The sequence below is a fragment of the Chinchilla lanigera genome, unplaced genomic scaffold, assembly GCF_000276665.1.
Source record: "Chinchilla lanigera isolate Chin_1 unplaced genomic scaffold, ChiLan1.0 scaffold00146, whole genome shotgun sequence".
Lineage (NCBI taxonomy): Eukaryota > Metazoa > Chordata > Mammalia > Rodentia > Chinchillidae > Chinchilla > Chinchilla lanigera.
Genome location: NW_004955547.1, coordinates 2209529 through 2224903, shown reverse-complemented (window position 1 = coordinate 2224903; position 15375 = coordinate 2209529). Strand labels below are relative to the sequence as shown.

The window sequence follows — 15375 nt, the reverse complement described above, 5'->3', positions numbered from 1 at the left end:
ACAGGGTCTCACTATGCAGTTCAGGCTGGCCTTGAGCTCACTTTGTAGCCCAGGCTGGTCTCGAACTCGCAGGGATCCTCCTGCCTCAGCCTCCCAAGTGTTGGGATTACAGGCGTGTGCCACCACACCCGGCTGCAATTCATCTTTTGAAATAGTTAAGTGCAGGGGCTGGGAGTTTAGCTCAGTGAAAGGTCTCATGCTTAGCATCTGAAGTGCCTGGAATTCAATCCCCAGCACCACAAGAAAGCAGCAACAACAAGAAAGGATTTAAAGTTGACCTTGGGGATTGGTCCTAGGACCCCATGTATACCCAAATCGAAGAATGCTCAAGGCCCTTACACAAAATGGTGTTGTATTTCCACAGAACCTTTGCATATCTTCCTCTGTGTGTAGCATTTACATTGTATCAGGTGTTAAAAGTAGTCCATGGGGCTGGGAATATAGCTCAGTGGCATAAGTGCCTGCCTGGCAAGTGCAGGGATGTGAGTTCGATCCCCAGTACCGCACAAAACAAACAAACAAACAAACAAACAAAAGCCTACAACAAAAGTAGTCTAAACTGGGGGCATGGTATATAATTTATTTTTTAGACAGGGTCTCACTATGTAGTTCAAGCTAGTCTTGAACTCACTATGTAGCTCAGGCTGGCCTTGAACTTATAGTCATCCTCCTGCCTCAGCCTCCTGAATGCTGGGATTACAAGTGTGCACCACCACTCCTGGCTCCTATGTATTTTAAACCATCTCTAGATTACTTTGTTTTTGAGACAAGCTCTTGCTGTATAGTTGAGGTTGGTCTTGAACTCACTGTGTAGCCCAGGCTGGCCTTAAATTCACAGTGATCCTCCTGCCTCAGCCTCAAGAGTGCAGGATATATGCCACCACACCCAGTTTAGATTACTTTTAATACCTGATACAAAGTAAATGTTAATGTTATGTAAGTAGTTATTATAATGTATCATTTAGAGAATAATAAGGAAAAAAAGCCTGTACATGTCCAGTACAGACACATTTCTTCCGTGAATATATTCAGTCTGTGCTTGGCTGAATCTGAGGATGTATAGCCTGTAGATCCAGAGGGCAGACTGTATTGAAACAGAGTAATTAGTGCAAACAGTACCGATCAGCCTTGCTCTAGGGGCGCTCTTTGCATGCTCTTTGCATGAGGGAAGATGGTGAGGGAGAGAAGGACAGGGTGGAAGGAGAGCAGAAGGAGTTCTAGGCTGGAGAGGTGGGCCGTGGCAGCCGAACAGGGAAGGGACACAGAGCCCGAGTTAACAAGTGACGTCAGCTCTCAGTCGGGCATTTGAGTGGCAGACAGAGGTGATTCCCAAAGATGAGCCCGCGACAGACTCTGAACCGAAGCGACACTGATGTAACAGGCTGGGCCCCTCCAGCGGTAGAGGATAAAGGGTAGAGCTGGTGTGGAGGGGCCGGCGAGCACAGGCTGCGAACTAGTGGCCTGCTGTGGCGGAGGGGTAGGGATGGCTGGGTCGGACAAACTGACCCCGCTCCAGGGCCACACGGAGGGGCCTGCACCTGTGTTCTGGCAGCGGGCGCTCCCTGGCGGCCGGGAGGGCAGACAGCAGAGGCAGTGAGTTACGATGTAGCGCAGGCGGCGGAGCATTTCAGAGAGGGCGTCAGCGGACTCAGTGACCCCCTGGATTGGCGATGGCTCCGAGAGGTAGAATCACAGGGACTCTGTGATTTCCAGCCTAGGTGGACAGAGGGACTCTCGAGGGAGAAGGTGAAGGTGTTTCCTGGGGCACTGAGTCTGAGGACTTTATGGACCCCGCAGAAGACCCTACCTATTCTCACCTAGATTCCTAAGTCTCTTAAGATTCCCAAGGGCAGTGAAAAGTGGGACTTGGGATGAAGTTGGGTCGGGATATTGTGGGCGCTCAAGAGAGACCTGAAGCAGACACATGGGCCTGGCAGTTTCTAAGTAACAGTAGCGCTGGGGGGCGGGGCACGGCAGGGCCCTGGGGCTCCTTGTCTATTGGCGGAGGAGAAGCTGGTGAAAAATGTTCCAGGACAGATGTCAGAGAGGTCAAGGGTCGGGGTATCATCCTGGGAAGCTGTGGTTTGGGATCCAGACTCAGGGATGGCCAGGCGGTCAGGGGCAGGTCAGGCAGCTCGCTTCTGCAGGTGACACTCTTCTGGGCCCAGCAGGCAGCTCTGAAGCTGCATTTCTGTCCTTGAAGTTGTCCTTCAAGGCTGTTGGGTCCTTCTGGCCCAGGACAGTCCCTACCTCAGAGGCTTCCCCAGGCTAACGCATGTAGCCAGCCTCTTAGGAGCCCAGCCAGAGCCTGCCCAGGGTCCCTGCCCTGCTGTCCTGCTCCAGCAAGTGTGGAAAGTTCCACCCTCCTCGCTGCCCTCAGGCCAGCCGTGAGGGGATCCTGTCCTTCCTCCCATTTCACACTGGAGGAAGCAGATCCAAAGATTCTTGTCTCACGCCTCAGAGGCTGAGTCCAAGGCCAGCGCTCAGTCCCCGCAGCAGATGAGCCGTGAGAGGATGGGAGGGAGGGAAGGAGTGTGTGACTCCGAGGTGGCTCCCCAGGCTCGCTCAGAGACCCCCGCCCTGGGTCAGTCCCACTGTGCAATGGGCTCACACAGTAATCCCTCCCAGCGAGCCCCCAGTCCACTACCAGTGGCCTCTGGCAGATAACAGCCCTCTGGGAAGCAGAGAAAGGGTTACACTGATGTCCCTTTGTGCCCTTCCCCAGGGCCCAGGAGTAACTTCACCCTATAACTCAGAAGAGGGGTGTGCAGGGGGGCTGTGCTGCCCTCCAAGCAAACCCCAGCCCCCACTTATCTTACCTGGCCCCGGTGAAAACTTCTGGCTGCTGCAGCTGCCCATCTCCCACAGAGTGAGGGAGAAAGCAAATCAGCTTTGCCGAGTCTTTGCTGGGGTGGGTGGCTGTTACCTGGAACTCCCACAGGTTCTCTTTGGTTTAAAAGAGAAAAAAGAGTGATTTTTTTTTTTTTTGGTACCAGGACTCAAACTCAGGACCTTGCACTTACCAGGCAGGGGCTCGTGCAACTGAGCTATCTCCCCGGCCCAAAAGAGTATGATTGTTAACCAGAATAGTTTTTCCTTACTCAAAATTTAGGCAGGAGAGAGAAAAACGTTTTCTGTGTGGGAGGGACAGTGGTAATAACTACTGGTTCTCCCTCCTCGGCTTCCACGGGGACGTGGGTCGGGGCCCGAGAATCTGGCTCACACCACCCCTGTGTCCCAAGGTATTGCTTGGCCTGGGTGGGGATGTGGAGTGTGGGAAGACAGGGCTCAGAGCACCCCTCAGCACAACAGCACCTGGGAGGAGGGAGGGTCCAGGGGGAGTGGGGTGGTGCTGCTGGGGAGAAGGGCGTGGGAGGCGAGCAGGGCTTTAGAGCTGGAAAAGTGATTAGCAGCTCTGATGAGGTTGAAGTCAGGCCTGGCAGCCCCAGGGCAGCAGGAGAGAGAAAAAGAGCTGGGATTCCGAGGTGAACAAAAGTGGCTGCCAAGCTGAGCAGCAGATCACAGGGGCACAGGCGGGTCCCCGAGCCCTTGAGGTAGGACAGTGGACAAAACACTGGGGGGGGGCTGTGTCCTCCGTCTGGCACCTTCTGCAAGGAGGGGGCGTAGATGGAGGTTCCCAACCTCCTAGGGCACTAGATAGGCTGTTTGATCAGTGAGTGTGTAAATTGGGATTTTATGGATCGCTTAGTCACTGCTGGAGCTGGGGCCCCCAAATTCCTCTGTGCCCCAGAATGCTTAATCTAGTCCTGAGCTTCCCCCTGGGAGGCAGAGGGGAGGACAGCTCCCCACAGGCCCCACCCCTCCTGCTGCAGCTCTTCCTGAGGCCCCAGGCTTTGTCAGTTGCAGGTTGAGCGGTTCAAATGTGCTAATACACTCCCTGGGGGCTGCTGGACAGTGGGACTCACTCTTCAGTGCTGTGATTGGCCGAGAGGCCCAGGGAGGGGGCTCCCTGCAGCAGCTGGGAGCATGTGTATGTGCGTTCGCATGCATGCTTACATGCAAGTGTGCCTGTTTGAGGGGAGGGGGCTGGGGGTGTCCACCTGCTCAGTCCACTGGGCAGAGACAAAGGATCTTCATCTAGTCCAGAACCAGAATTAAACCCAAAATAAGCCATGTTCCTGCCTGGTCAAGCGGGGTAGGGAGCCCACCTGTCCTTTACATCTTGCCATGGGAGGGCTTAGTGAATGCATGTTGAGTGAATGGGTGGGTGAGTGACCACATAAGTGACTGCATTTTCACTGGGGTTATGTCTGCTGGGACAACCCAGCACCTACAAATTCCCAAATCTGAGATTCCTCAGTGACTCTCCCTCCCTTCACTGAGATTTGCTTTAGCCTAGGCCTCCCTGGCTAGACATCAAGACTGGACATGAAGAGCCAGGCATGGTGGCGCACGCCTGTAATCCCACACCTGGGAGGCTGAGGCAGGAGGATCCTTGCAAGTTTGAGACCAGCCTGGGCTACAAAGTGAGCTCAAGGCCAGCCTGAACTGCATAGCGAGACCCTGTCTCAAAAAGACTGAAAAAAAAAGACGACATGAAGGAGTGTCTAGGCCTCAGGGGACACAGCTGTGACCCCCGGACTCTCTTATCACTCGAGAGTGCTTTCACTGTGGTCACATTTCTCCTCTGCCGGCCCCCATCTGTCTTTGGGATTTGATGAGGATGAGGATGGTAGGTGGGGGAGGGGTGTTGAGCTGCTGATGGGGGAGGGAAGCAGGAGGGCCAGATGACAAACTGCCCTGTCCTACCTTCCTCTCCTGCTCTCCAGCCAGCTCCTCCTCTCCCCAGAAAGGCCAGACAGGCTGGACTGGGGGAGGGGGTCGGCCCAGGAGGCCACTCTCTCTCCTGCTTCTAGGGAGAGCTAGAGTACAGTGTGCTGTAAAGCTACCTAAGGAGCCTCAGGAACGCAGTCTAAATCCTGAGGAAGTCCTTCTGAGGCTCCAGAAGTTCCAGATAAACCTAGGGTGGCAGTCGGTGCTGTGTCAGGAAGCTTCCTGGGTGCAGAGCCGAGCCCTTGCTGGGATCAGAGCTGCCTTGTCCAATCATGAGTTATCTGTGTTGCTATGACTGCACGTGACTGTCAAGCACTGGAGTTACTGCTACTGCAGGAATGAACTTTAGTCTTATTAAATTGTAATGAATTTAAGTGAGAATAGCCACACGAGGCTCCTGGATGCCGGGCGGACAGTGCAGGATTAGAGGCTGTGGGCGGGGGCTGCAGTGAGGCCCTTGCCTTGGTGCAGACGCCAGGCTTGCTCCTTTCAAACTGTGTGGCCTGGGGCAGGACTCTTCCCACCACTTTGTGCTCCTTCCTCAGTCTGGGGAGCTGCCACAGATGGAAATGCTGTGAGGGTCATCCCGGTTAGGGGATTATCTGCTCCTTGGGCCACAAGGCAGATAAGTACCCACGGGGGGAAAGAGTGCCTTTTTGCCTGTAGACTTGGAGGCACTTCCTTGGGGCTGTCAGTCCAGAGAGGCTTCCTAGAAGAGGGGATGGGTGGAATGGTTGGCGTGGAGCTGAGCAGTAGCCGGGGAGGTGAATTCTGGCCGTTCCTCAAAGTGCAGCCCTGGAGACCTCTGAGCCTGAGTGAGGGCGCCTTGGCAAAGGCGGGGTGTATGTGTGTGCAGGGGTGTCTCAGTGTGCTGAGTCCCCCCTCCCCTCTTACCAGCTGTTGTGCCTTTGGGAGAATCACCACCCTTCTTAGCCTCCATTTCCTCTTCTATAAAATGGGAAGAGGGATGCCTATTTAGCCAGGATGAAGTGAGGGCGAAACCAAATGATAACTATGAAAGTTCTTTGCAAACAGGAGAAGCCTGGCAGGAAGGGAAGGCTTATTCCTCAAGGGTGCTGGGGTCTGGCCCGGCCTCTCAAGACGACAACAGATGGTCGCAGCTTGGCTGTGGCCCTGACCGCGGACACAGGCAGGGATTTCTGCACTGCCCCCTCCCCCTCAGCGCGCGTGTGCGCACACACTGCCCAGATGGGGGCCGCTTGGCCAGCTTCGCCCAGGCTGACCTCCTGCTGTTTGGTGTTTGACATATGAGGAGGCCAGGGTCAGCTCACACCCCCACCGCACCCCCGTCCCACGGAGGAGCCAGGCTGGCGGAGAGGCCTCACTACCTCCAGGAAGCAGGATCCCAAGGGCCCTGATCTCTTTACCATGTGCCTGAGGCTTTTGATGGGAATTCCATTGCCCCTTTTGTCCTCTCCGCAGAGGCTGAAAGAGGGGAGAACAGAGGGAAACTACCAAGGAAGAAGGGAAGAAAGAAAGAAGAGAAAGAAAGAAAAATAAAGGCATAAAGAGAGAAAGAAAGCAAGCCAGCCAGCTAGGTGGGGGTCCCTGGGAGCTGGGATGGGTGCTTTTGGGCTCCAGGCATGTCAGGGCACAGCAGTTTCTTGTGGGGTTCAAAGATATGAACTCTTCTTGTATCTGGGCATCCCTCCCACCCACTCCTGAGGTAATGCCCTGGCTTTCCCTCCTGCCACCCTTAGTACCATCTCAAGTGAGCTGACCTGGAGTTACTCACTTTTCCCCTTTATTTGAACAGAGAGGCAATTTTATGTCTTCTTTGCTCATCTGTCCATCCGTCCATCCATCCATCCATCCATCCACCCATCCACCCACCCACCCATCCACCCACCCATCTATCTATCCATCCCTCCATCCCTCCATCCCTCCATCCATCCGTCCATCCTCCCATCCATCCTTCCATCCACCCTATAGTCATTAAGAATTTACTGTGTCTGAAGCATTGTCCTAGGGACTTAGGATAAAGCAGTGAACAAAAACATTCTTGCTCTGTGGAACTTTCTGCTGGGTACGCAGACAAGAAAGCACAAAAAGCAGATTAGGATGAGTGCTACCCAGAACGTCAGGTTGAAGGGGCAGTGTCTTAGGTGACCATGGAGCGGAGAACTGAAGGGAGCTGTGGGAATGCTCCTGGCACAGAGTGCAGCAAGGGCACGTGCCTGGGGCAAGAGGAACCTGCCCTGGGAGGAAGGGCGGGGAAGCCACTGTGGCTAAGGGGAACAGAGGCACCTGGGAGAATGCTGGCGGGTGGGCTCCAGAGGTAATGGGAACAGATTATTAGGACCTGGTCAGCTAACGTGAGACTTTGGCTTTTAATCTGAGTGCGGTGGGAGCCGCTGACGTTTTTGGGTGGAAGGATGACATAATCACACGTGTTCTAGGGACCTCTGGCTACGTGTTGAGAACAGGGAGAGACACTGTAGCAATGGGGAGGTGAGATTGGAGGCCTCTGCTGCTACTCAGGGGAGAAATGTCCCTGGAGGTGGTGAGAAATATTTTGTTTCAGACATGTTTTAAAACCAAGGTCAACCAGATGTGTTGGCCTGAAGTGTGTGAGAGAGAAGCTGAGGATGACACCAAGTTTTCGCTTGAACAACTAGAAAGGATGAAGCTACCATTTCCCACTATGGGGAAGACCCAGGAGGTTGGGAAAGCCAGCAGCTTGATTTTTGGACATGTTAATTATGCCAGTTAGGTTTTGAGTGGAGGTGTGAGGAAGAAAGTTGTGTGCCAGTGTGAAGCGGAGGGGAGAGGTCTAGGCTGCAGAACCGTGCCTAGGAAATGTCAGTGTGCAGCACGGACAGGGTGAGTTCGTCCAGGACCTGTGCGGAGGGCAGGGAACACCGCAGGAGCAAGCCCCGGGTTTCTCAGGTTTAGAAGGGAGGCAGCCAAAGAGGCTGAGGAGGAGGTGAGGTCAGGAGTGTGGTGTCCTGGTGTTTTAAGAAAGAGCTGAGCGGCTGAGTGAGATGTGAGCCGGGGAGTGGGGACTCTCAGAGGCACAGGTTAGTGGAGTGCTGGGGTTGCCTGGTTGGAAGGGGATCAATAGGAAATGAGGGAGAGGGATCAGAAATAGGAGTACATCCAACAGTAAACTTTGTTTTTAGAGTGGGGGGGTGCATACGGTATAAAGCAGGCAGAAGATGAAGTTGGAGGGAGGTCAAGAGATTATCTCAGGCTTCCCTCAGAAGGGGAATCTACGCTGCAGGGCGGGAGAATCCGGAGAACAGTGTCCTTGAGTGTTGAAAGGGGAGGGGACCCGGGTACAGAGGAAACACACAGTGAATTCACCCATCCTCTCTGCTCTTGCTGCCAAGAGGGAGGCTGGAGGAGCTTCCCCAAGAAGGTGAGGGGTGAGTGGCCAGGGGGATGCACACAGGGCTTTCCCGTGGACCTTGAAAGATGGGAGTTAGTTGGCAAAGGGAGAGTGGCCCCACAAGAACAAAGGCCTCTCTGTGGGTCTGAATGAGCAGGACTGATTTTTCTAGATTGGGAGGGGTCCCTTAGGCCCTTACGGAGAGAAAAGCTGGCTTGCATTGCTTTGTTGGGCTGTCCTTCTTAACAAAGGACGAGGCCTGTGATGCTCACAGACAGAAAACCGGGAACAAACAACTTGCTCAAAGAATGCAGAGAATCACTGCAAGGAGGACTACCTGTCCTGCCCGCTCCTACCTCTCGGCTCAGGCGTGCAGCCTCCTTCCTCGTCCTCCCAGCCCCTCCTCGCCCCCTCTGCAGCTCCATGTTCTTCAGTTTCTCCAGGCCTGGGACGAGGAGCAGGCGGGTGGGCGTCGGATCTCACGCTGCGCTTAGGCTTGTGCTCCTCAGTTGACACGCATGGCTTGCCGCAGCCTGTGCAGGGGTGGGCGGGGGGATTCCCTTTCTGGGCCCAGCTGTACCTGCAGAGAGCTGCATAACTGCGGGCCGTATCTTCTCTCTGGAGCTCCCATCTGCAAATATCCACTTGGCGGAGTGCAGTGGGGAGAAAACGAGAGACTTACCACGCACATCAGCGCTCCCTTCTTAGTCCTCTTTCTCTTCTCACGCAGCCTCTCAGCTGGGACCTCAGGTCCATCCACAGACCCCGGGGCTGCCATCTTCCCAGACCCATTTCAGGTGCCGCCCTGATCTCCAGCCCCAAATAACCTCAACTGTCTTTGAGTTTGCAGAAGTCTTTCTCTTACTTTGTAACTATCTGAACTTAAAACAAAAAAACAACCCCCCCTCAAAAAACCACAGACAAAATCCCAGCCCTCGGGAGGCCGAGGCAGGAGGATCGTTGCAAGTTTGGGACCAGCCTGGGCTACAAAGTGAGCTCAAGGCCAGCCTGAACTGCATAGTGAGACCCTGTCTCAAAAAGATAAACAAAACAAAATCAAAAACAACCCTACAAACAATTATAATCTATCATTTTTTTTTTAATAATCTGTCAATTTCTGTGATGCCTCTTTAGCACCAGCAATTAACAGTTGTCTCCTTCAAGGGTAATACCATGATTTTTTTTTTTTTTTTTTTCACTATAAAACTTTAGCCAGAGACAGCTCAGGGGCACAGCACCTGCCTGGCAAGCGTGAGGTTGTGAATTTGATTCCCAGTACCAAACAAAACCAAACAAAACAAAAACACCAAAAAAAACCCTGCAACTGAAAATTGCATATATTTATAGTAGACGTGTATACAATGTTGCATGGCTAAATCGAACTAGTTAACATGCACAATACCTCACATATTTTATCATTTATTTGTAGTGGGAACACTTAAAATCTACTCTTCGCAATTTTCAGGTGTACAATTCATTGTTGCATACAGGCACCATGAAGCACAGCAGGTCTGTTGAACTTCCAGTGTCTCTCCAAGCCTGCGTCTCAGCCCTTTTCCTGCTCCTTTTGCTCCCGGCTTCTTTCCTTTCTTGAGGATCACGTCTACATTATTTTTCCCGTTAGCTGATCGAGGCTGTGAGCGTGGGTGTGACCCAGTTCTGCCTCTCTGACAGTTCTCGCATATCCTGAGAGGTCTAGAAGCCGGAGGACAGTGCACCTGCAAAGCATGGGCTGCATCCTGCCGGCAGCCGTTTTGCAGCCACCTCTCTGGCATCCTTTGCCCATCCCTAGACAGGCATTAATCCTACCCTACCCTTAGAGAGGTTAGGTGTCACTAAGCCCCATGCGGGTCCCAAAGCATCTGCCAAGCAATGTTCTGCCGACCCGGCTGTGCCTAGGAGGTGTGTGCGGTGTTCCTATGTGATGGCTGCAGGGGCTGTGGCAGGTGATCAGTCCTCCAGGGTCCTGTTGTCACCCTCCCTCTTCTCTCCTAGCTGTGGGATGGCATGAGGGACAGGGCCCAGAGGCCCCCTCCCCAAGGGCACTAGCTATAAGTAGGAGACAAAAACAGCCTGGGACAAAAGGCCTGTGGGAGCTCCTGTGAATAGATTAATGAGATCTCCATACGGAGACTCCACAATGGGATTCTCCACTCCAGCCCCTTTGTCCCAGGCTGAGATAATGGGGCCTTGCCGAGAAGGGCAGCATCACCGTCTCCACCGAGCCACCGTCCAGCTGCCCCTCCTCTGCCCTGCCCCCATGGCCTGTGTGGCCCAGGCCCCCTCCTCCCCCATAGGTAATGAGATCCAGAAGCAGAATCACAGAAACCTTGTAAGATCCTGAAGGGGTCTTGGAGAGGAGGAGGGAGGTGTTGACATTTTGTGGCTGGGGCCCCTTCCAATCCCATCTTGCATAAGATTTATAATTTTTGAGAAATGTTTTTAGGGCTGCAGTGAAAGAAGAGATTGAAGCCAGGTGCAGTGGTGTGCACCTGTAGTCCTGACTCAGGAATCTGAGGCGGAAGGATAGGAATTTGAGGCCAGCCTGGGCAACAGAGCAAGATCTTGCCTTTAAAAAAGGGAAGTTTGAGGCCTACTCATCTAAAAACTCTCAGCTGATGGAAGAAAGTATTGCTTAGAGAGGTTATGTGTCACAAAATAACATGCCCATGGGCGGGGTCTGCCCTCCAAGGATACTGGGGTTGGGGTGGAATATTTATGCCCTAGGTCAGACCTGATGCACGGAGCCCAGGGCCCACAGCGGTGGCAGGAGCACCCACAGGACACATGGGCAGCAAGAGCGTTGGGGAAGTGGGTACATGAGGGTTTGGGCCAGATGTGAAGGCTGATTCACCTCGCTCAGCACTCCTAGAAGTCTTGCTAAAAATAAGAGGGGCTTTAGGAATTATTTTATTTTTCTACATGTAAATTTTTCTGAACTATTTATTTATGAGATGGGGGGGGTCTCACCATGTTGCCCGGGCTGGCTGTGTTTGTGGGTTATCTGTAAGTCTGAAGGCTATGCTCTGTGGTTAGAGCTAGGCAGTGCTCCCCGAAACCGGGAAGTTGCTGAAAGGTATTTTACCACCAGGGAAGGCCACCGAACCCAAGTAGAGAATTGTCTTCTCAGCCCATGGGCCAGGGTGTCAATTGGGCCAGGACAGGGTCAAGGAATAAGGTGGGCGGACCATCAGGCCTTTTGGTGTATCCAGGCACAGGTAAAGGTGAAAACAAAGGGCCAGTGGCTTTTTTTTCCCTAGCTTAAATGTGAAGGAAATGACCTACAGTGAAGTCTCAGAAGAGACTGAGGGTAGTGACCAAGTGGTATAGATGAGGGGTCAGGGACAGGGTCCCTCTGGGCAGGAGGTGCATCGTGACAGATGTGGAGGACGGAACTGGGTACCTGGGGTGCATAGTTTCTGACTGGGAGGAGTTGCCAGTGATGACCAGGGCCACAGTGTTCAGTGAGTGGGTGCAGATTTGGACGGAGATCGCTGGAGGCCAGAGCAGGTGCTGGTGAGAGGGAGCCTGGCTCACGTCTTTGGGGAATAAGGGGCTGGAGGACATCATGTGACAGTGCAAGGAGGATCAGAGGGTCTGGAAGCAGGAGGAAACGTATGGCCAAGTTGACACCCAGCTCCTCTTCGCTGTGCTGTCTTCTGGCAGAGGGTCTGCCTTAGTCACTTTACAGTTCTGGGAACAAAATACCAAACACCCAAATACCCTGCAGCTTATGGAAGAGAGCTTTATTTTGGCTCAGTTTTAGTCCCGGTCTGCTGGCCCCAAGGCATGAACAGCATGGTAGAAAGGGATGACATAGGAAAAGGCGCTCAACCCATGGTAGCCAGGAAGCAGGGACAGAGGGAGGAGCCAGAGACAAAACACCCTTCCGGGCCACACCCCCAGTGACCACTGCCAAGCAGGCTCCACCTCCTGACAGCGCACTCAGCTGTGGATGGATCCACCCATGAGTATAAAGCACCCCTGATCCAGTCACCTTCCACACACATGAACATTTTGGGGGATGTTTTAGATCATAACAGGGTCATTCTTTTCACTGGCTTGCCCAGCTGAGTATGTTCAACATAAATCCCATCATCAAGGGCAAATCTCTTGCATCCATATTTATAACTAAGGAACCAAACAGGGATAATAGCAAATGAAAACAAAACCATCACAAAAACAAAAGAAAAAACAGGTTTGGGTTTGATGCAGGAACACAGTATTTACATGTGTATAACTTTTTTTTTTTTTTTTTTTGTCTTTTTGAGACAGGGTTTTACTATGCAGTTCAGGCTGGCCTTGAACTCACAGGAATCTTCCTGCCTCAGCTTCCTGAGTGCTGGGATTACAGGTGTGCACCACCATACCCGGCTCACATTTGTATAGCTTTGATGTTACCTCATACAACCCCGTAACCAGAACCACTTGTGATTTCTGATGGTCTGGGAAAATCCCCCTTTGACACTACTGATGCCTCTATCTTTGAAGACCCCTCTCAGCCAGAGCTGGAAAGCTGCACGTCACCTCCTGCCTCCAGCCCTGTCAGTCTCTGTTCTTCTCTGCTGCCTTCTTGTGGCGGGTGCCACCCACCTCCCACATGGGAATAAAACAGCCTCTAGAATTTGTTAGTGGCTCATGTCTCCTCTAGGGCAGTGGGGATGGTAGTAAATCATATTATTTTTAAAGACTGTCTTATGCCATTGATGTCATGTCACAGGAAATAGTGAGGTGACAGAGGTGCTGTCTAGCAGCTGCTGTAAGCCTAAATGTACAAAACCCGAGGAGACTTGACTGTTTTCAGGCTCTTTGTTACACTTCCCACATATTCCTGTATTCAAGCTTCTGGAGACCCAGCATTTCTTGGTGCTCTCCAAAGACTTCCTGTACGTGGTTCTGTAGGTTGTGTGCTGCCCAAGAGCACGGCTTCTAAGGGGGCACGATCTATACTGAGTGTTTGTAGATTGTGACACTATTCCAGAGCGGCAGTAGAGTGCCCCGAGGAGGCTAGCACAGCCCTGGCCTTTCCTTAAAGTCAGGGTCTGTGTTGCCCAGGCTGGTCTCAAAGGATCCTCCTGCCTCAGCCTTGTGGGTGCTGGGACTACAGGCTCTGACCATTGCCCCTCACTAGCCCTGGCTTTGTGAAAGTGTGATCTGGGATGCACTGCTCCTGCCAGCCTGCCTGTTCTTCCTCCCTCAACCCCTTCAAGATCCAGTAAAAACCCCACCTTTTCAGCAAGGTGTGACCAACTGCCTTGAGCGCCACATTCATACTCCCATTTCTCACTTTGCAGGGGACACTGCCTGTCTCCTGCACTCTAGTTGCCTTTCAGTCTAACCCCATGCCTACTAAAACACTTAGATTTACAACTAAAATCCGCTGAAGAAGGATTGGTGTGGCTCCGTGCCTGCTTAGCATATTTGAGGTCCTGGGTAGAACTTCCAGCACTGCCAAAAAATAATGTTTTTGAAAAAAGAATGAGAGTATGTGATTCTGTTTCTGACTTACCAAAAGCTTAGTTCTGAGAAACATGGCCCCATTCAGTACTCAAAATCTTATCCTAGGAGCAGCCTGGCTCTTTGGAGCTGCGTGCCTGGACAGCACTATTCTTTACCGTGTTTGGCTTCTGCTTTGACTGGTACTGGAGGACAGCATAGGAAACAGCCTCAGAATGTGTCTATGGCACACGTGTCCAAAAGGTCATTGCAGATTTCATCTCGCAGAACTGTTTCCCAAGGTTCAGAGTAAAAGTTCTAGGGTCTCTATGTCGGGAACGCTTTTACTTCTTTTGAAAAAGGTGTTTTATTTTGCAAGGTGATTTGATCACATCTTATATTCTTGGTGACTGAGAAGTACAGAGACAAATTCACGATCCACTTTCTAGGATGTGCGCTGCTGTGTACCCACTTCTCTTCTTCAGCACACGTTCGATCCAGCTTCTAGTTTTTTTGTTTTTTCCTGATACTAGGAATCGAACTCACGACCGCTGAGCTAAATCCCCAGCCCCAGCTTCTAGTTTAAATACACTTGGGGTGTAGTGACACACCGTGGGAATGAAGCGGTGGCAGCACCTGCCCAGGGCCTACCTACTGCGTGTACATACAATGAGGTCTGGAACTTTGGTGCTCTGATGTCATCAGATAGCAGCCGAAAGAAACTGAGTGGAAAGGAAGTAAAGGCCCTTGGGGCTGCCTTTAGGGGAGGGCACCTCCGACCTGAGGCCCAGAGGAGGCCTTGGAATCTCAGGGAAGGCTGAGGGGAACAGAGCATTCAGGAATTTCGAACAGGTGGGCCACTACCTAGGCTAGGAACCCTGGGCAGGACTCATCCAGCCTCTGCAGCAGCCCACAGTGGGTGAGCCGTGAACACCTGGTGCCAGACGAGCCTGCCTGGGTTTGACGCTTGCTACTGCCTGGCCCATTAGGTGTGAAAATGAGGCCATGTGTCCTACAGAGGTCACGGCTGGAATGGCCAGGACAAAATAACCACTGCCTGCAAGCTGCAAGGCCAGCCCCATTGCTTCTGGTTTCCTCTGGGTTCTGAGGAAAATATTTTCAGATAACGTCAGTGTTGGTCAGAACGGGCATTTGGTGGCTGGAGGGAGCATGCCCAGGAGAACGGGAGGGGGGCCGTGGGTACTGGCAGCAGCTGGTGGGTCCTCCGAGGCCCTCCAGGACCTCACCGGGCGCTCCTCTCCCCGTCTGCAGCTCTGTCGAAGATGCACTGGACACCGGAACACGCCCAGCCCCTCAACCAGTGGCCAGAGCAGCACCTGGACGTCTCCTCCACCACCCCGTCACCAGCCCACAAGTTGGAGCTGCCCCCTGGGAGTCGCCAGCGCTGCCACTATGCTTGGGCACACGACGACATCTCCGCCCTCACGGCCTCCAACCTCCTCAAGCGCTACGCAGAGAAGTATTCTGGGGTCCTGGACTCGCCCTACGAGCGCCCAGGCCTGGGCGGCTACGGCGACGCCTCCTTCCTCAACGGCGCCAAGGGGGACACGGAGCCCTGGCCGGGGCCGGAGCCGCCCTACCCCTTGGCCTCGCTCCACGAGGGCCTCCCGGGAGCCAAGTCGGGCGGCGGGGGCGGAGCCGCGGGCCTCGGGGGCTCCCCGGTTTTAGCCGGGAACCTGCCTGAGCCGCTGTACGCCGGCAACGCGTGCGGAGGCCCGTCGGCGGCGCCCGAGTACACGGCGGGCTACGGCGGCGGCTACCTGGCGCCCGGG

The 15375-nt window shown here is 53.3% G+C and overlaps 1 protein-coding gene across 1 annotated transcript in view; it reads left to right on the top strand.

Moving 5' to 3' along the window:
- Fignl2 (fidgetin-like 2) overlaps positions 1-15375 on the top strand; it is a 28804-nt gene that overhangs the window by 9514 nt on the left and 3915 nt on the right. Inside the window, exon 2 of the mRNA XM_005411962.1 lies at positions 14855-15375. Within this exon, the coding sequence (XP_005412019.1) occupies positions 14855-15375 (521 nt within the window). The remainder of the gene's footprint in view (positions 1-14854) is intronic.